This window comes from Dysidea avara, chromosome 6 (genome assembly GCF_963678975.1).
Source record: "Dysidea avara chromosome 6, odDysAvar1.4, whole genome shotgun sequence".
In the NCBI taxonomy this organism is placed as follows: Eukaryota; Metazoa; Porifera; class Demospongiae; order Dictyoceratida; family Dysideidae; genus Dysidea; species Dysidea avara.
Window position 1 is genome coordinate 12604898 of NC_089277.1, and position 22138 is coordinate 12627035.

Here is a 22138-nt window from a genome sequence, read left to right on the forward strand (position 1 = left end):
ACTTCTTACAAAACTAAATAGCTATAATTTGTCCATAAACAATCTATATTACAGTAACATGGTAGAGCATAGCATTGTAACCTACTTTCTTTTGTGTATTAGTGTGCATGTGATGAATAACAAGATCTCTAAAACCTTTGTAAGTGGTGTGTCAAACATTAGTGTGCTATTTGTCACAGCCTCTGATGATGTACTTCAAATGCCTATGCAAAGTCCAACAATACAATAGATAATTGCCACTAATTATGTGTCTTCAGTGGTTGTCATTGTTTCTTTACTATGCGACTCAATGAATGCATAAATCTGGTTTATTCTTTTCCACAACCATAGCCACACAATAATAGCACCCATGCAATCATAATGGTAGAGTATCTATGATTCAATGCACAACAAAAATTGTATATGTTACTTATGAAAATCCCTTTACATTCCCACCAACACCCAACACTATATTACAGGATAAACATTCATCTCATTAGACAACCACTAAACATGCGATGGGTAGTAGGTGTGGGATGAATAGTTGTGTACACTGTTTCCTTCTATTCCACCATGTCTACTTCATCTTGGTTAGATGATGTCTGCTCTGTTATGTCTTGTGAAGAGTTGTGTGTATCATGTGATCCCATTTCTGCTGGTAGCACATCTTTCTGTTTATCTGTTGGTTCACTTGTTTGATCATCCAACTTGTCTTGTTGATCATCATAAAGATCATCGTTTACACTGCCAACATTTTCTTCATCTGTGTTTCTGAGTGTCTTCAGTTCATTGGTTAGTTCAGTTCTTTCAGTTTGAAGTGCTCTACACAGTTGTTCTAGTTTGTCCTTCTTGGCTTGTACCGTGTGAATTGTCTTGTCTTTCTCCACACACTATATACAAAACAAAAATAAAGTCAGCATGTAAGATGAAAACATACAGCAATATCTTGTGTCCCCAAAGTTGGCATACAACACTGGAAAAAACAACAACAAAAAAAACAGTAGAACATTTTTTTCCAAAATCCCATGGTCTCTCCTCCAAACAAGACTACTCTCTTAGGTGAAGACGTGTCGCTGGTAGCATTCGAGTTGTTGGTTCACAGTGTATACCACTAATAGGAATAAACATTGTAGGAGTTCTGTTTGGTGGCATTAACAGTCATGAAGTTGTAACATGAAAATCTGACACACTCTAATACAATTTAAAATGAATACATAATCACTATGCTGCTTTATAATTACATTCAAATACATACTCTTGAGTTTTGTAGTAGCCTGGCAGGTAGCAAAGAACACTATAAATAATTATCATGACCAACTAGTTAACTAGTTCCTCTATACTTGTATGTATGAGTGGACATGACTGTTCTATTAGAGTTTGTTACTCTAAAGTTGTATAGCCAAATTGAGCAGTTCTGGTGCTTCTGATCAGTTGCCCCGCATGTGTGCTGTGTAATCATTATAGCTGCATGCCCAAAGATAAAGAAAGTACAAAGTAAAAAAATATATATATTAAGATTACCTCTTCAGCTGTCTTCAACAAAGATTGATTTGCTTTTTCACAACGTGTCCTCCACATGTTGCGATCCTTCTCTACCTCCTTTAGTCTCTTTGACAGCTAACAAGAAGCAAAAAAAAATATGAAGAGTGATACATGGTTAAAACCATACACACGCATGCACGCACGCACGCACACAATTTAGTCCTTTTGACAACTAACAAGAAGCAAAAATATAACATTATACTCAAAATTTATTCTACCATACCAATAAAATTACTGAGAGCATAATCCAAATATAGATTGGGTGGTTGACAGGAAACAATTAGGAATTGGTAAATACTCTAATAGTACAATCACATGCTTCACATCACATACCGTACATGTAGAAGCACTCCCACTAATTGTGACTGCCAACGTCTCAGCAAAAACTTGCCTAGTTCACACAACTTCCAAATTCCTTTTATTTTTTAGCATTAGTACAACTACAAAGGTGTTTACATTTGTAATCCATAACTTCTGGTTGCATTAGTCTACAGCATAGACTATAATCTATCAATCTGGAAGAAGTACTGGTAAGCGGTCTATTTTCTGAGATTCACATTTTTCTACATACATTTATTGCAGTCGTTCACCATCGTGACATATTAAAATGTAACAAAATTTATTTTAAATATCACGTGTTTTTAGAATGTTTTTTGGCAGTGCATATAGTCTATTGGGATTGATTTCACCATGGATTGGAAAAATCAATCAAGGTATAATTTTAGTTCTGCAGTCACTTGCTCACACATGTATGAAGGTGGTTTTATTGAAGAACTGATGAGAAGATTACACCTACTGCATTGTAAACAAACACGCATACCATTCTGAGCTACGAAACAAAGATTTTCAAATGCTCCATGAGCAGGTGGATAAGATGGCACGTAGATTAGACACTTGCTTAATAGCTTGACCAAAACTTCGTAGTTTTCTTTGTAGCATGTGTGATAATCTTAATTTCGTTTTTATCCAAACACATCCTAGGCGGTTTTTTGTTAGAGGTATACCAATATGGGTTTTTGACATGTACCGATATCCGATATTGTAACTGATAGCCGATCCAATATTTGCATTGTAGTTTTAAGCAAACAAAAGTGTACATTTACCTACAACATGTGCATGTATTCATTGCTATACTCTGCCTGTGGTGGTATACAGTTTGGGTTTCTATTGTGCAATCCAGACAATTAGGTACCTGCAAACATTTTTACGTATACTCCCATGAAGCCTTAAATGGATATTTCTCCATTCTATAAATGGTGTGAGAAAGCTGGTACAGTAAGTTTCCTTGGTTATCCTGTGACCAATTTTTATTACAAAGGTACTCAACTGCTTCATTTGTAAAGACTGTGATCAACTTTGCACCCAAAAATCACCATGTGTATTTATATGGCTTCTTGTAGTGGAGTGCTTGTTGCAGAGTGAACAATAAGCCACTGGCACTAAAGAGCCACATAGATAACATAGAAAATCAATGCATAATCCATTTATGTACAAACTATTGCTACTGTATAAATATCGGTAGCGATATCAGTCCCCCTACTGTTCTGTACTTACTGATACCAATATTGGTAAAAATTACCATATCGGTGGCCGATATTTTAGCCGATCTGATTATCGGTACAACTCTAGTTTTTGTTGAGACAGTTGCAATTATTTAGAAAAACGCTTCGATTTAACGCCACAATTATGAGATAATGTGAATTTCTGATTGAATGTGCTAACAGTGTTTAAAGTATTCCACATTTAAGAATTACCCAAAACGGTTATACCAGGGTAATAATACACAATACATATGAAACTGTAAGTAAAGAAAACAGTACCGTACCTTGTCCATTTCTTTTCTGAAGGTGTTGAACATTTCGTTACTCTTGTTTAGTGAGTTTTGAAACTCATCAAACTTCTCAGAGTATAAGCTGACCTGTAAGTGACATCATGTAAAGTTATATCCACACAAAAACAGTTAATTAAGCTGTGAAAAAGGGTGCAACCTCCAAAAGAAGAGTGTTTTAACAGCTGCGAATCAAAGGTGGAGGCCAAGAAACAGCTCCAAACAATTAAGTTCAATAATGCTCTAGCCAAATTTTGTTTTCATACTCTGCTTAGCTGTTTTTGAATTTTACAGGGCCCAATAAAAAAGGAATATAGGTAAAAACAAATTCCAAGTATAGCCTATATAGTTTAGCTTTGGAGTTTATTAGTATTTACCTACTGACACTAACTATGATTATGACAGAAATTATTATACAATTGCATTTTTGTGGTCATGAGGTGTTACTTGCAGTGACAGTACTGTACTGTAGTGTGAGATGTCAGAATGAGTGATATCCACAATGACAAAATTTGATGTTATAATTGACAACATGGCTGTGTTAATGTGAGGGCTTCCATTGGCACACAATATTCGAAATGAACGTTGTCTGTAGTTTTTTACACATGGAACCATGAGATAATAAAGGTAAGTAGTACATGTACAACTGTACTGTGACGGTGCAAAATGCACTCTAGCAAGGAAAGCAGACTGAAAAATTTAAATAGGATTATTTGTATTGCATTATACTATATGCCTCACCTTCGCCCCTTTTCAAATTTATAAACGCTATCATAGGGAAACACTATCTCGCCCAATATTTCCCTGTACAAAGTCCCCACACTACGACGGCCATTTTGTTTTGTGATATAGATAAATCGCAAAACGTAATCGCAACGTCAAGAAACGTCATTGCGAATATTGCTCATTATACATACTTGACTCTTCAAATCTGCTTCTTGCTTGGCTAATGCTTCACATCGTCGTTGTTGATTTAATGACTTTTCCAAAAACTACGTGAACAACAAAACATCACCTTGATGTACATGTAGTATACATAGACACTTACACATTGCCGTTCTGCCATATTGTTTTCTCTTTCTTGTGCCACAGCAACACTTTTCTGGGCCAGCTTCACTTCCATCAATTCCAGCTCAACCTGTTTCTGCTTTAACACTTTCTCAAATTCCTAATGTGTATTAAAATAAATCAGTTAGCTATATACAAGTCTACATGCATGTGATATAGACTTGTAGCTACACTACCTTTTCTCTTTCTTCATACTGTTCAGCCAGTCCTTGTAGTTTAGTAGAAAGTCTAGTAATAAGGATAACAAGCATTTATATACCACCATATGTATTCTGTACACATACATGTTGTGCATGGTGTATAGTGTAATGTACAGGGTGTATGAATTTACAAGTGTATATATAGAGCGAGTACAAAAGCAAGCACTGTACTTACTCGTTATTCTCTAATCTGAGCCGTTCACTGCACTGAAAATTCTCCTGCATCTTCACTGAAATATCATCAATAGCAACCTGAAATATGGTAAAGAAGATAATGGAATACACAGAATCATTTATAGCACTGTCTATGCATGGTGTCAAGCACAGAATTCATGAGGATTACAAATCTTAAGTACATAACAAAAAAGAGAAATAGTGTATACAAGCACTAAAAAAAATTGGACTGGTGAATTTAAAATCTTTCCCTCTTTTATTCTTTTTTACTACTGTGGGAAGAACAGAATTTGAACTATATAATTGTTATTTACATGCAAAAACAGCCCAGCTGTAAAAAAGGTGAGGCCAAGAATGTACATGGCCATGTAAGAATGTAGTGCAACCAAGACATGATATTAAAATCTGGCCAAAAAGCATCTACATTCTCAGGTAATGACTATCTCTCCAGGAAATTTTTGTATTTTAAACTCTATTTTCTGGTGCATTCTCAGGTACCTGCATGGTGCCTGAGAAGGATCAGAGTAATTTCAGGTTATTACTGTTCCTGATGCAGTTTGATGCACTTTCATTCATAAAATTTAAGGGAGACAGGACGAGAGTTTGTCAAGGGGAGGCGGGCAATGCCTCCTCCTCCTCCCCAAATAAAATCCTGCATGCATTGCTAAAGATCACCCTGAGAACAAGGCCTGATTTCCATCTTGGTTTAGATGCACCACTCGTTATTGTCTCCTCTGCTTCTAAAGCTGGGGTGACTGGTAAATAACCTAAGACCAACCAACATTAAGAGATGGTGAACAGGAATCAAGGAGACTTTATTCCCATTGTTGGTACCTGGTCACCATATGCCTGCTGACAGAACAACTGTTAAGAATTAAGAATGGATTACTCCCTAAGTTTGTTAGGTGACAGTTGCTACAATAACTTTTGAATAATCTTGTAATGCAAAGGCAATATTTAAATTTGCCAGTATGCTCCTTCTTTGAAGGACTTTGCAACCACTGTGTGTACTGAGAATTGAACAGTTGCTAGATGAATTACAGTAGAAACAGTCTATAATATAGTGACATCAAGAGTCAATAAATTCTGATGATATCTTAGCTCGAGTTTTTACTTGTGAACTTTTATTTTATTTCATCAATTTACAAAAAAAAAGTGGATCAGTAGACCCCATGGTATAGAACACAATTTTTTTTGCAACACTAGTCACAAATGCTTCTCCCAAGTTTAAGCCATGAACCATTCATGCATGATCGACACATACACAAGTGGCAAACTGCATGTAAACCTTCATGAATCAGCAATATTTATTATTATTATTGTTTACTGTGCAAACCTCTTACAAAGAGTATATACAAGCGCAGATAATAAATCAGCAAAATTAATTATGTGGTTAATTGATGTTCAGCTAGCCTTGCTTTAAACTTGAACAGGTGATGAGGTCGTTGGGTAAGTTATTCCAAATCTTTATACTTGAAGGGAAGAATGAGTTAAGGTATGAGTTTACTCTTGTATTGCACAAACTAGTGCTGAAGGACTGCTGCTTGTTTAAAGGAGTTATATTAAGCATGTTCGAAAAGTTGCAGAATGGAGAAAAATCCAAGTCACTGCCATCTGATTTACGATCAAATGCTCACAGAACTATGATGACTGTATAGCTGTTTGCAGTCCTAGTGTTTCTAGGATTAGGAATTATATTAATGTTCATGAACAGTATGAATAGTTGAGAACTGAGGCACATCTCCATGAAAGCTCAAGTAGAACTACAGGAAAACCATAGCAAGTTCCTGTTAAACGAGATTCGCTGCGATACTCACTGTAGAGTGAGGCTCTTCCTCATGAAGCAAGACACACCCAGATACACATATCATATAAGTGTGGCATCAAGGTGGGCATGACTTGTTCTGTTCATGAATGTTCATGGAAATTTTCATCACAAAAGGTTTTGTGTACTCTCTAGATACTGTAATTAAAGCTGTATTAGCTATCAAAGTGACATGGGCTAGCTAATAATGACTGGTAAAATAAACATACACTATAAGCTATAAGACTGAAACAACAGGTACATAGCAAACATACAAAACAATAATCAATATACAATAATATATGCATATATGTACCTTAAATTTCTCCCTTCGCTCTTCTTCCTCTTTAGCTCTTAACCTGCTTTCATCCTAATAGCACAAACAACATCATAAACCTTTGCAGTATGTGCACAATGTGTGAATAGCTACAGTAGATCCATACTTGGGAAGAAATGGTTGAATGTAAGGATTGGTTATGCTTGTACACTCTCAATCAGTAAAGAACACATGTACTGAGACCATTAGTACGTGGGACCAATGCCTTAAATGCTATTGGTACTGTACAGTTATGAATCCTTTGTAGCAACCAACTTATCTAAATTTGTACGGTTATATCATGATAAATTTAGTTGATTGTATCTGTGTAGTTTTGTGTACTGTTCTTTGTATACCCTTTTGTGTTGTATGTTTATGTATGTATGTATGTATGTATGTATGTATATATGTATTTGTGTATGTATGTATGTATGCTTGTTTCGCAGGGCTCCACTGAAAATCAGTGTTTTTCACTGAGTGGAATCCCTGTTTAAATATTACAATTACAATTACAATTACAATTACAGATAAGGCTAAACAAAACACTGCTAAAACTTGTCTGCCTTTGACTACTGTACACTTTACTCAAGATACTAATCAGTAATATATAGCGCGTAATGTAAGTCACTCACCACAACAGCTTTACTGTGTTTCTGTAGTTCACGACATAAACTCTCCAACTTTGTCTTAGCCAGTGACATTCGTGTCAACTCTGTCTGTATCCCATCCTTCTGCTGTACCAACTATTACATAAGAATGTGAAATGAACCACTTTCAAGAGACTATGTAAACACAATAGAGGTAGATGCCACAAGTTACTTACTTATTACTTTAATTATAAATTTCATATGCACATTGCCACACATTGAATTCTATCCCCATAAAATGCATGCAACCACACTGTACACAGAAAAACAGTCTCCTTTGCAAAACTTATTTTCCTAGACCCATAAAATCTGCCTTACAACTAGCTAACACACCTCCAGCTGCTTTCTAAGTGCTTCAGCCATTTTCCTCTCCTGTAGCTTGTGGTCCTGTACCAGCTGGGTGTACTTCTTGTAAAGAATAGGGCACCGCTCCTCTGCTGACAATGAAGAATTGTGCATCAATTCCTTGACAGCTGCCACCTCCTCTTGAATTACAAAAGCTGTAGAATGATGAACAGCGATAATTAAAGCACCCTGAGAGCCTAAACACCTACGCTTTCTTTCTCCTTGCTTGGAAGATTTAGCTGGCCGCTTTCCAGTAGCTTGTTGATCGGACATGTTGACTGATTTTACAAACGACGAATTCTAAAATTCTAATTAAAGCCCATATAGTGTAGAAGGTAGAGGAACTGAGCATGAGATAACGTTAAGCATTTGTTGTAAGATGTTATCTTGGTTCAGCGGGAGTTCTAAAGAGACTACGGAGGAGGACAGCGATGGGAAGGAGAAAGAAACTTCCCAGGAAGGTATTTAGAATGGCGCCTTGTCTCTGTATGCTAATTGTTTGGTACAATTATTCTCGGTTGCTAATCGATATTGTTTTGTTCTTGTAGCTGGATGGTTTACCAGTTTTCAGGACTATGCTACCAGAATTAAGGATACTGTCCAGACTACTCTAGCAGACAATGTTAGTGTACTCAAATCACATCATGGTTTAACAGTTTTAATTGTATGTGGATGGGGTCAAGTTCAAGCACAATTGCAGTACTGGTTACATACAATGGGACCATCGTTTCCACACTTCCCTTAAGGCACAATATATAATGACACTCCTATTGTTTTGGAATTTTGTGCCCATGACTATGTACAGTGGCAACTGTGTAAGCTGGTCACCTTCGGGCCAAGATTTCTTGGCCTTAGTAGGCAGGTGGCTGCTTTAGACAGGTAAATTAGTGTATAAACTTCTCACTAGGGGAATTTAAAGCTGGTCTTTTTAAAGAGGTGGCCTTTCTATACAGGTGGCTGCAAAGACAGGTTCCACTGTATAAAGCCAGGCATATTTCTGTGTGTTTTCTTATAGAGTGTGTTCACGGAATTTCAAACTAAGCAGAAACAGTTTATCCGCCAACAGCAGAAAGAAAAAGGTTGGTATTATATGTATTAATTGCTGCAGTGATATATAATGTCTATTGGTATTTATTGTTACCAGATGCAGCAGTACCTCCCTGGGTGGGTTACAATGAAGAAGAACAGATGAAAACACAAATTTTAGCACTGTCTTCTGTAAGTCTTTTGGGTTGTAGTGTTGAAATGATTTAATTCCCAGGACCAACGCAATGTGTTACGGCCACCTCCATCAGGTGTACCATTCTATTTTAACTTTCAACACTCTTATCCAGTTGCTATGGCAATACTGGCAGAAGATCCTGCCCTTCAAAAGCTTCGCTTTGAGTTGGTACCTAAAAAGTAAGTTAAGAAAATGTTAACATACAATTAATTAATTAATTACACTGATCAATGGTGTTTTGTATTCTTAATACAATGCACACTCTGTATGCTGTGTACCTCTTATACATTCACTTGCAGGTTAACAGAGGAACAATTTTGGAAGAACTACTTCTATCGAGTCTCACTGATCAAGCAGTCACTACAATCTAACTTAGCCAGTGTTAGACCAGCTGAACAAGACACAGGAGAGGACCAGCACGAGAGTGCAGCACATGAATTGAAAAGTGACTTGGCAGGTTAGAATCTTGGGAATCCAATCAGCGCTTGGGCCCTCTTCTTAGTATTCTTTGAAAGCTAAATCTTTTCCTTTACAGGAAGCCAAATGCATTCTATCATGTATGGGATATCATTTACATTTTACATTTCATTAGTATATGAGCAAGTATCATAGTAGAAATAGCACTTCAAAAGCAAGCCATGCAAATTGGCCAGTGTACAGATAGATACAATTTTTCTTTGCAAGGGATTAGTCAAATATAGTTGCACTAAGTCCCATATACCAACCAGCTAAGGAACTGACCCTCCCTTCAACCTCTTTATATAAAGAATAGTTTCTGATGAAATTCCCATAGACCTCTACAAATAGATAATTACCTCTGAAAAGGATAACTTCAGTCCTGATCCTCTTTGTACCAGTAAATTTTGTTTCAAAATTGGTTGGTCCCAAAGTGTCCATTATATCACATCCTATCATACAGTATTACACATATGTACTACATTCCCTTGTTAGATGATAGTCATTTGGAGGACAACAATGATCACATAGAACATCAGTCGCTGGTGACAGAGGAAGAGTTTGCCAGTGATGATGTCCATTCAACACCAGAAGATGACAAGAATAAGCTCAGCCTAAATGAAGAGCTTGGACAACTAGGTGTACTCAGCCCACCTGCTCCACTATCACCTGATAGTGATGAACAAAATACTAAGAACACCCAAAAAGGTATTGTGAACATTAGTATTTTGAATACATATACAGTGTACTGTAATTTCTATGCGTAATTATTACATAGTAGCGTTTGTGTAGTCTTACTTATATAATTATATATATATACTGTATATATAAGTATGTTCATGTTGAGCTTATTCTTTACAACATTTACAGGGTGTAGTACCTAATGTGGGAACATGAAATTTGGTTTGTTTGTAGTAGAGGGATTGAGGGAGGGCCAATGACTGGAAAACTCAACAATAATATTCAAAATTTGCTGTCAAATTTATTCAGCAATCAATGGTAAAATTTCAGGAAATTTCTGCTCATGTTTTACTCAAGCCACGAAAGATCTTGCTTATCACTTGATGGCTGTTATAATATTATGAGTTATGCAGAAATTATCAGAAATAATAGGCATTTGACAAATTTCAAAACTTGATGGAGTGACACACTCCTTGGCTTGACCTGCTACAAATAGCTTTTCATCTTATTTATGACATCGAAATTTTCACCACACATTTTCTAATGATGGAGATAAACCACACGTGTGCTCTTTGCACCCTTTACTGTCATCTGAAATTTTATTTCAAAAAAATTGTTCCAACTACAGTGAACCCTCGGTTACAAACCCCTTTGTTCTCAGGCAATGATAAAAGTATTCAGATAAGTGAATTGTTTAAAGCCCATACATTTACACACAGAGCTCCGTTAAATTACTGTAATAGAACATACACCTACAGTATACTCAAAATACTCTAATAGAACATTTCCAATTCAGATAAACAAGGGTACGGATAAACAAGGGTCGGATAACTGAGGGTTTATTGTAACTTTATTTTACTATTCTGAGGATCATACTATGTTTGTTGTTACATACATTATTATCAAGAGTTAATAAGAGAGGAGAGTGTCTAACGCTGTATAGGCCTGTAATATGATTGCGCAAAAGTTAAATGGCTTCCTTTCCGTGTAACGTATAAGCCTCTAGTATTTGTTTGTTTCCTTACCGCAATTAGTTTAGCCGCACTGTGATGAATCCTCGAGAATATTTGAAGACTGAACTAAAGACTGAGCTGTATGTACAGGGAACAGTGCTCCTTCAATTGAAGAATGGTCAAAGGCAGGGTAACATGGCGACGCAGTGAAAATTCGAAGCGATACTCTGCCTTTGGTTCAGTGTTTATTGGTTTCTCAGACGCTCTCCCCCAGAGTTATCTTCGAGGTTAACAGCCACACTTTTTTACGCAACAGAGCGATCTCTTCGTGGTGAACTTGAACATTGAATTGAACGCACGCCCTTGTGTCTGGGATAGCCTTTGTGGTTAAATGCAAAAATATACTTGCCAGTCTGTATGTTACACGGAAAAGAAGCCATTAACTTCTGCGCAATCATCTATTACAGGACTATACGGCGTTAGACACTCTCCTTTCTTATTATTAACTCTTGCTATTATCAATTCCATCCTTGTAGTATTAACCAAAACACAATGGGAGCAAGAACTAGAAAAGGAATTGCTTGAGGTAACATGTTATGACTGTACGTGTATGCTATATTGACAGGATCTGCATGTTGTGCAAGCCTATTGCAGTGGAATGTCAAGGTATTAAATGCAACACTGGTAAATCTCAGAGCTTTCCCCCAGTAAATTAAAAAAAAAACAACAGTCAACTTCGCTACCAACACCACGGTCAATTTTCGGTATGTGCATTCTTTTTACCACGTGAAAAGGATGTTGAGAAAAGTAGAGCACTCTACAGTGGAACCCCTCTAAGGCGGACACCATTGGGGAAATGAAATTATGTCCTTTATATGGAGGTGTCCTTATTTAAGGGGTTTTCTAAAATTTTAAAATAACCAGTTTTAGTTTTAATGCATGAGAATAGACTAAGTGGTATAGCAAGATGGGTTATAACCATGTGAACCAGATATGATCAGTTTAATAACAACAGAAGTGATGTTATTGACCATGGGTTACCTATGGTGTGTGGCACTATCCAGACGATTAGGCACCACAAAGACTTGTCTGGATTACTTGATTAGCTACACCTGTATCAGTATGGTTGGCTACACAGATTATGTAGTTTATCCTGTAGTGCAGTTTATTCATAAAGTGCACCAGCTACTATTTTCAGAAGACCTGGGTAAGAACATTAACAGCAGTAGTTGTATACACTTTCATATGGCTTCTCATAACTTCAGTGCCTTTGTAGAATAAGGAATACAGAGACGGTGCTTTCTGCATTAAATGGTATAGTTTGGTTGATTGTTGTAAGTGGCAATGAACCTTTGTTACTTGAGTCCGCAATTAGCGAGGTGTTGTACTGTAGTGCTTGCCATGTTTGGGAATTGTGCAGTGTCCGGTTTACGGAATAGAGAGGTGTCCGCTATTGAGGAGGCATTAATACACACAGGTAATGGAAGTTGTATTCGGGACTTTATTAATTGTCCGTTATAAAGAGGCTGTCTGCCATTCAGGGATGTCTGTTAAGAGGGATTCCATTGTACTACTCTTCAGAATTTTTTTTAGCAATGAAAGAATCACAGCAAAAGCCTTGATATTATTGGAGTTCAAAAATCTTTTAGTGTCAGTTCTCTTCTTTACCCTGGTACCTGTAAGACTGACCCAGCAATGTGTTTGCCTATTATGGCAAATATCTCTGTTCATAAATTACAACCATTTTATTAAGTGCCTGCAGTTTATTTTTCTGTACAAATCACTTCCTTTGGCTATGTAGAAAGAAATGTAATAAAACAGAATTTTTTTAAAAATGCACGAAAATTGAAATTCTTGCGCATCTCACCCTTTTGCTGTGCTATGAAGTGCATGCATCAAAATGGTTACTATAGTTTGTATTGTGCTTACAATGATGAATTGTTTCCTAAACAGTTATGTACCCACTGGAAGTGCTGTAATGATCAGTGGTCTAATTGCTTGCTGAGATGTGGGTACTTGAAATTTAGTACTACATGAATGATACTTTGCAAATCATTACAGTATATCAAGAATTTCTGTCTGTATAAACTCATCAGTAATTAGTAACTTAATTTTTGCAGGCAATAGTGTATTTACATTGTATACAATTTCACTGATCTAGGACTTGGAGGTTCTGGGAGAAGGCTCACCAACAGGCAATGTTTCATCTGGAGATGAACAGGACTGGGAAGGTGAAATTGAACATCTCTTGACACTGGAAGAGGACTCAACACCAAACCAGTGATCCAAATGTTTTCATGCATATACCATGTACATGTAAAATTGCAACATATTAAATTCAACTACAGTAAATTATACAAATTGAAGATTATTACTTGGTTGTTGGGGTAGTATATCTATTGGGCTTAGATACCGTATAGCGAACTACATCATCTGTAATACTTAGTTCTCTATTAATAGAGTCAACCTTCTGAGGTGGCAATTCCATATCTAAACAAAAGTAGTTGCCAGTATTGACGTATTCACGGTCCGGTGCTCTCATTTTATACGGTAGTGATCGGCAGCCAAGGTTGTCGATGCTGCGTAGGATGGCGCCGTTGTCCATCAGCATGGTACATACTCCTCGTAGCGCCTTACGTAGACCTTCCTATGAAAAGAATACTCAAGTATATTACTAATGAAAATAAAATAAGTCGCTCACTCTAGCTAATGGCTTGAATATCATCAACATTTCGTATCTGGTCATTTTTACTCGTGCGCGTTAGATGAAACGTAAGGATGCGCTTCATATAGAAATAGCGCGGTCTTCGCGTCCAGCCGGATCACGACGCGCGCAAACCAGTGCGGCTCTGGAGTCTACTACTGTACTGGTGTCTATGGTGTACGCGAGTGTATGAGCATGCGAGACTATGGAAACTAATAGAAAGCAACGCAGAGAGCCTTTCAGCAACCTTTTAATTCTTCCTACTGAGCTAATAGTCATTTTTGACTAACATTCGTGACAAAGTATTAAAGACTCAGGTATGTTTCAAGAAAATTGCGAAATGCTTGCGAAATCCCGTCATTATGGAGGGAATTTTTCTGGCCACATTTTGATAACCGCGAGAAGAATTGTGTGAAGAACTTGTTGAAGTCTTGTGGCCAGTTCATTAAACGACTGTCTTTTCGGGATCACGTGATGCATTCCAAGTTGACAGTCATGTTAAAATTATGTAGTAACGTGGTGGAACTTAGTTTACCAACAATTGAGTTGAACCCTGACCAATTGAAAATAGCTATACAACATGGAGAAGTTACAGAGTCTGCAAATTCCATGGACAAGTGAAATTCACCCGCTACTTATGATTTGCAGTAGACTAAAAGAACTCATAATAACAGATTTAGGTGATACTGACACAATGTTGACTGAATGGGCAAAGAAAGGATTTATACCACAGACATTGAGCATTACTATAGGTGATTATTTTCCGTCACCTGACTTAGTTCAATTTTGGTCACAATTAAATCGTAGTTCACCTACTGACTACACTAGTTACTTTAAAGTATATCATCATTATAAGCATCCTATAGATCTTTTAATAACACCAATTTGGCAGTTGCAGTTTGGTCAAACGTGTACTCTACCACTTGTACAAGCCAGCAAATATGGATTGTTAGGATTAGAAGTAGATGTTTTATTGTTGTCTAATCGTATTTATGGTAATAAGGAGCTACATAAAGCAGTGGTGGCCATGACTGAAGGGCTTTATGGTGTTATTCCAAACAATCTTTTTACCAATGATATTAAAAGTCTTTCCTTCCTAGTGCTTCAAGTTGCCAATTACACTCTGGACACCTAGAGCAATTGGCCATGGCTTGTCCTTAGAGAGTAATGTTAGTTGTTTAAAGAGCTTACAGGGTTTGCGTATGATTGCTGCTTGTTGTCAGAATCTACAAGGGCTAAATCTATTGTGTATTTCAGTTGAACACATGGAGAGCCATATTCAGTTATGGGAAATCTTGGTTGAAATGAACTTGAGATACCTAGGTATTGATTTGTGTGCTCTGTTGCCTTATGAAGTGGATGAGCAAGTCAAGGAAAAAATTGTCAGCTTGTATCAGAAATGTTCAACATTGAAAGCAGTAGAGGCATGGGGATTGTGACCAATGTGGACACATTTGCTATTTTGGAGATTGCTCGCTGTTACCTAACTTTACATCACTCATCCACTTATTTGTTGATTCTTATGATCATCCCACTGCTATAAAAAACATTGTCAGTTGTAAAGCTCTCAAGTATTTTTTGAATACAAATAGCCGATTTGATTTCTCAGGCTTATTAGTAGTAAATTACAACTTGGAGCAGTTTTCCATTCAGCGCAGTAGTGTGGATATTCCTGCTACTTTTATGCAGTCTATATCAGCTCCTGGTGGGCTGGTACAGGTAGTTCTGGACCGAGTTAGATCAGTTACTGGTGATGGTGTGACTGCTCTAATAGGGAATTCTCCAAATCTTATGACGTACCATGTTTCTGCAGACTACATCTATGCCTACCCGGGTGTTCTTTTAAAGCTAAAAATATTCAACACAACACTAAAGAAGAAATTTTCTAATAGAAAGTTATTTTCTAGTGGTAGTTACCATTTGGACACATCAGAATGTTATCTGACTGTTTGTGACACAGAACTCAGTTCAATATGGTATGAGTGCTCGGATATTAAATTCTTGTAAAATGAGTTGATGCAAACGTGTCATTCTGTTTTCTGTCAGATGTGTATATGACAATGGTGGCATATAAGTTGCACTTTCATCATTAATTACTTATACTTTGTATAATATATACACATTACTATATGTATTATTGTATATACACAAGATGTACATAGTATAGTGCTTAGCTATATATTTATCGATAGTTCATTTATATACATGTACCTGTCAATGCTTGTATTACTCTATAGTATCGGGTTTCTTTACTATGTTAGTAGATATGCATGTTGGAGTTCATACAGTATGGTACTTATGGTAAGTATAGATCGTGAATATTTCACCTTCGCATGAAAATAATATATCCACCATAAATCAGTCTCAGTACCTTGGCAGTATTGGTTAGATATAGCCTAGCTAGCTCAAAAATATCCCCAAAATAATTCCAAAAAGTTGCTATGATTTTCTTGTTGACTAATGCTGCGCCTTCAAGCTAGACCAATAAGAGAAAAGACCACAGGCTTCATTTTCACTGTTAGGCGGGTAATGTCACAGGTGGTTTTTGGCATGGATGCTGCAGTACATGCAATGGACTTTGCCTTTGTGTCCCATTTCTTTGTGCTCTGACAACAAGGTGCTGATTTGTAGTGGCTTCATGTTGCCTGTTGACACATAAGAAAACATCTGTAATTTTCACACTACAGCAGATTGATTGTAGCTATAGTTCCTGAAACACAGATGAAAATGAAAAGCGGATTTTTTTTCAATCAACCTGAGAGAAAGAGAAATTACATTTCAGCAAATAAGTGTCAACAACAGACACATGTGGTTTGGCTACATTACAAGTTTGGAAAGGGTACTATACTTTTATGGTTTCCCTATAAGAAATGTATGGTGGAAACTTTGATTGACAGTAAATAAATTATTGTGTCAGGCATTTGAATGATTTTTAGCGGGTCAAGCAGTGCTCTAATGGCCCAAATTTCAAGATTATGTGTAATTGTATAAACATTTTTTTGAGGATCCAACTCAACATAATTATACATAAATATATAATGTAGACCAGCTACATGTATTGTTCTCTGTGTGTAGGGATAGTCAACTGTGGGTTATCGTGCATATACAAATTAGTAACCAAAAAAACCAACAATTTTGACATGACAATAGTGAAATTGATAATGCTTGTTTTCAGATCCTTGCCACTTTGTTGAATGGGCAACAAGTCCCTGTGTGTCAACAAACTCCAGCTAGTTAAAAATTATGTACTGCAAGAGTAATGGCTATTATGCATTACCAACTGTAGGTTGGGGTCTCAATTCTGCTGAACTATGCTGGAAATGACCATAAGCGATTATAACTGTGTAGTTTTAAGACAATCTTAGCTAGTATGTGGTGTTTAGTTACAGTAAATGTTATGAGCTCACTGTTTGGCTCTAAAACAAATTACAGATTTAGTGAATCTTAAGGAAAGCTTAAAAATACACCTCACTTGATCATGATAGAAGGTTGACTCAGGCTGTTGGTCTCAACTACCATGGTTTCCCATAGAAATGTTTTATTCATACGGGGATAAATGCCCATGCGTCTAGCTATAGACAGCCCAGGTTAGTAGCTTTGTGTATATGTAGTTACAGTGTAATTGGTATAAGCATGTTACACCTTAAAGATGTCCAGAATATTGTTACGTACCTGCTAGTAATTTAATAGGCATTCGAACTTCCCCCAATACATGTACATTCTGTTGGAGATTATTACCATGGTAGCTTTCCAAAAATTGTAGCACAACAAAGCTTTCAATTTTCCAGACCATTTTCTCTGAATGTGGATCAATTCTAGGACCCTTGTATTGGCTCTTTCCAATTCTGGAATGCTTTATAGTAAAAATTTAACTAATTTGTTTTTTACTCATTTGAAATGTTTAATTGTGCAACAAAATTTCAATCTTTTCAATAAACTATATTAATGCCACTTCACTTCTCGGCACTACTAAATCAAAAAACCCTAAAAATGCGAGTCTTACGCTTGTTCATTTTGTAGATCTCTATCTCCAATATTAATTTTATTTTTACACTTAGGTAATAGTTATTATAAAGGGTTAGAGTAGTCACACTATCTAGAAAAAAGATACTCAACATCTGTCAGTGGTCTGCACACCTGCAACTGTATGCAATTGGAAATCCCCTTTAAAATCTTGCTTAGCTATATCCCTGCCTTAAAGAGCAGAGCATGAATGTGATGTGGTCTACCAAGTAGTGACCATGCATGTATTACTAGTGAAGGAAGATATTAGTTCACCTTTTATAGTTACATGCACTCAGCAAAAAACATCAAAAACGTCTAAATCTTTCTACTTGTAAACCAGTGTCAGCTGGAATTGGATGTGTTTCTCAGTCTACACTGTTGTTTCACCTTGTGCCCAAATTCATGCAAGACAGCATATATGACAGCACTTTAAGTGACTGTATTCTGTCTTTTATAAACAGTCTGTGGAAGTTAGATACTCCTGCAACCACACATACATCAGTTGACTAAATTTTGATTACTGCAATAAACACCTTGCACCATATGCATACTTCTGCATCTATTTAACAGCGTAGTAGTAGTATAGAGTATGAATAAACAACAAAAGACACCCTGTATGCATATACATAAATATACAATATTAATTTCATAAACAATAAACTTGGATTCTTCGATTGCGATTGTCACTGACATAAATAATATTACCATCAGAGTTGATTGCAATGCCATGGTGATCAAAAAATTGACCATTTCCACAGCCCTTTGCACCAAATGAATGCAAGAAGTTTCTATCTTTGTCAAACACAACAACGCGGTAGTTTCCAGTATCAACAACAAGCATACACCCATTGTTGTCAGTGGTAATGCTACATGGATGGTTTAGCTGTCCATGATGACCTTGTGCACCAAATTTGTTAATGAAATCACCAGTCAGGGTAAAAGTGTACACACAGTTCTTACCATAGTCAACAACAAGTAAATGACTATTGCAATTCACCACAAGATCATAAGGGGTGTCAAGATGGTCTGATCCAAAATGGAGACAAAATTCCCCATTAGTACTAAAAACTGATATTCTGTTGTTATTGGCATCAGCAACATATACCCTGCCATTGTGTGTGGTGACACCTATGGGATTGCTTAACTCTCCATTGCCTTTACCCTTTTTGCCAAATGTTAGTAAATGATTCCCATCAATATCAAACTTCAGTATTCTATTCTTGGTGTAATCAGCCATATATAAGTTTTTGTCAGTGTCAAATGTGATTCCATAGAGGCTACTAAACTGGTCGATCTTGTTACCTCTAGTACCAAACCTCCTCAACAGCTGGTCTTGACCATCATATATGTATACACAATAATTTGTGTGATCAGCTACAGCCCATAATCCGTTTAGGCCACATGCAATTCCCCAGGGAAATCCCATCTGTTTATTATTGTCAATTATTTTTGTGGGTCTCTTTATTCCTGGGTAGTTGTTATTGACCATGATAACATTAGGACTTCCTCTGATCTGCTCATCATTGATGTAAGCAGAGACTTTTGTTTCGCCAACTTCTGGAGCCTCAAAAGAAGCAGTGTAACTACCATCATCATTATCAATCACTTCTGCATCAAACACATTTCCTGTACTGGACTCCAACTGTACAGATACCCGACTACCACCTCTCAAGCATTGGTGACCACTACTAAATTTAGAAAAAATCTTTAGCTCTGTTTTTACATTTCTACAAATCCTTTCTGGAATTTGGTCAATTTCACTATTTGTTGGATCAACATTTACAAACAATTGGGAAAATATAGGCAGGGATATGTTGTGAAATACAAGGTGCATTGTATCAGACTCTAATGGTTCAGTGTTTAGTGCTTTGTGTTTATCAGATAGCTTTAACATGCGATCTGTTACCTGCTTCTTCGTGGACAATGCCTCTTGATCAGAACCCTTCTGTACTGCATCAAAAAGATCCTTCACAGCTACCACATCTGCTTGTAGAAGTTCCACTTCCTCTAGTTGTGCTGTCACAATTTTCTCCTTTTGCGACACAGCATCATGTACTTCTTGTTTTACCAGGTCTCTCTGTTTTATCAGATTTTGAATTAAATCATCATAAACTTGATCGATGTCAGTAATGAAATCATCACCTTGCTTTTTTATCCTCTTTATAGCTATCTCAATATGATCATGAATCCGACAGAGATCACTTAAAATTTCATCTCCCTTTACAGCAATCTCCCTCAAGCTGTTCCGATGTTTAATCGCCATGGTTTTGACAGTGTCATGAACATGATCAAAGTGTTCCTCCTTTTTAAGTGCACAGTAATCGCATATAAGTACCTCACATGTCTCACAAAATAGGGTTAGTACATGCGTGTCATGCTTTGTACACATTAATGGTTTTGGTTTCTGTTGGATTTGCACATCTTTCTTGGTTTGCAACTCATACAATGATATCACATTATGTTCACAGTACCGCTTAGTACGCTTGTGAGCCTCGCTACACATGTGGCAATAGAAAATTGTACAATCAGAGCAGAAAGATACCACAGGGTCACCTGTAACACACTCTTCACAGTTAACCTCTTCCTCACCCTGAACTTTACGTTTCAGTATAAGCTCATCCACTAACCTATTTATTAAGATATTATTAGGCAATTTTTCCACTCCTTCCTTAGGAACGACTGCCTCGCACCTACACTCAGGACAAGTGATAGTGGATTGTATTACCATCTTCCCCAGACACTTCACACAATAGGAATGGTGGCATGGCAGAAATTTGGCATCCTTAAATAGTTCACGGCATATGAGACAGGACAAGTTGTCAACGGCCTTTTTGATGACAATGGGATCACCACTCATTTTTTTAATCTGTAAGATAAAAATTGGATATGGTATGCACTTTTTTACAGAGTACCACTAACAAATACACTAAGTCACATACACTAACAAGTATAAGGAAAAACTAGGAATTTTAAGATTATAGAGACAAAAGTAGTGTAACAAGGGAGGTTGCCTACACCTGAAAATATATACTAGTGGACATTTAATCCCTACTTCAGCCTATACAGGACCTGTACATTATTATGACTGGTTACCACATTAGAAGAAGGAATTATTGTTTCGTCTGAACACACGCCCCTAACTATCAAGTGCTGGAAGTGGCCATCACGCTTCATTTTCAGCTATATTCAGACAATTACTACAAACAGTGTTGTAAATGAACAACACCACGAGAAGGACCTATTCAGTCAAAACGGAAAACTCGGATGATTCCCGGTACAAATGTAGGGAAGCCATCACACAGCCACTACCATGAATTGACACCTTGTACTGTCAGCAAAGATAAATGGGGCACAAAGGTCCATGAAACATGCACTGTACATACCACAGCATGCCAAAAGGAACCTGTTAGTCTAAAGCGATGTTAGGCTGAAGCGACATCAGTTCTACTGACTGACTGACTGAGTGATGATGCCTTCAGACAAGCGTAACTAACAGCTACAGCTATGGGCTTGATTTTTTAACTACTGAATAATTTTGGTTTAAATTTTGTAGCAACATATTGGAAGCGTTTTAGGTTGCACTGAAGGTATTGTACTGAACAGAAAGTAAGTAGAAGGTAGACTTCTTGCAGAGTATTCTCTGAATTAGTGGAGCATATGATGCCTTCCTTCTGACAATCCCAACGAACTGTGATACAATGACACATCCTTGACACAGTAGAATCCAGCCAGATTCATCATCACCTTGATCTATATGCATGCCGATGTCATTGATTATCTCTTTCATCACCTATTTACAGTATATCTAATTTGGTTTCTACCTGCAGGCAGGCCAAGTACTCTGGACAGAGTTGTTTCAACTCATCAGCATAATACATCTGGCTCAGCTGGACTGCTGCCATATGATTGGTCAGTTGTTGCAGAATTAACAGCTCGTGTGTCATAACGTGTGATCAGTCTCTGTATCTTGTAGATCTTACATGTTACGTTTCCGGGTGGTAGTGATGCTGTCAGAGATGGATGATTGTATTCCACAGTAGTAGTTTAATATGTGTGTTGTCCAGCATGGCTCATACTGTACACATAATGCAGCAGCCGTGCAGTGATGTTGGATTAAGCTTGACTGGATCCTGTTGCAACCCTCCCCTTCCATCCATCTTGCAGCGCATCTGAACTGAAGTTTTGTAGTTTTGTTCAGAAGTTCTCTGCCTTCA

At 37.0% G+C, this 22138-nt stretch overlaps 4 protein-coding genes across 4 annotated transcripts; 1 reads left to right on the forward strand and 3 right to left on the reverse strand.

Moving 5' to 3' along the window:
- Window positions 1–452: 452 nt before the first annotated feature.
- LOC136258059 (alpha-taxilin-like) lies at window positions 453–8518 on the reverse strand. The gene is made up of 11 exons (XM_066051365.1): window positions 8113–8518; window positions 7892–8058; window positions 7544–7654; window positions 6912–6965; window positions 4793–4869; window positions 4594–4645; window positions 4398–4517; window positions 4267–4341; window positions 3347–3439; window positions 1501–1596; window positions 453–869 (listed from the first exon to the last, which is right to left on the reverse strand). Exons 1-11 carry the CDS (start codon window positions 8174–8176, stop codon window positions 543–545), a joined length of 1236 nt encoding a protein of 411 aa, XP_065907437.1. The 5' UTR covers window positions 8177–8518; the 3' UTR covers window positions 453–542.
- On the forward strand, window positions 8203–13581 carry LOC136258060 (synapse-associated protein of 47 kDa-like). The gene is made up of 9 exons (XM_066051366.1): window positions 8203–8364; window positions 8452–8525; window positions 8919–8982; window positions 9048–9121; window positions 9165–9304; window positions 9425–9582; window positions 10077–10289; window positions 11752–11801; window positions 13377–13581. Exons 1-9 carry the CDS (start codon window positions 8283–8285, stop codon window positions 13497–13499), a joined length of 978 nt encoding a protein of 325 aa, XP_065907438.1. The 5' UTR covers window positions 8203–8282; the 3' UTR covers window positions 13500–13581.
- A 5-nt stretch (window positions 13582–13586) lies between these two features.
- LOC136259252 (small ribosomal subunit protein bS6m-like) lies at window positions 13587–13961 on the reverse strand. The gene is made up of 2 exons (XM_066052741.1): window positions 13917–13961; window positions 13587–13862 (listed from the first exon to the last, which is right to left on the reverse strand). Exons 1-2 carry the CDS (start codon window positions 13959–13961, stop codon window positions 13587–13589), a joined length of 321 nt encoding a protein of 106 aa, XP_065908813.1.
- A 4609-nt stretch (window positions 13962–18570) lies between these two features.
- LOC136259253 (tripartite motif-containing protein 2-like) lies at window positions 18571–20781 on the reverse strand. The gene has a single exon (XM_066052742.1). It carries the CDS (start codon window positions 20779–20781, stop codon window positions 18571–18573), a length of 2211 nt encoding a protein of 736 aa, XP_065908814.1.
- Between the last annotated feature and the right edge of the window lie 1357 nt (window positions 20782–22138).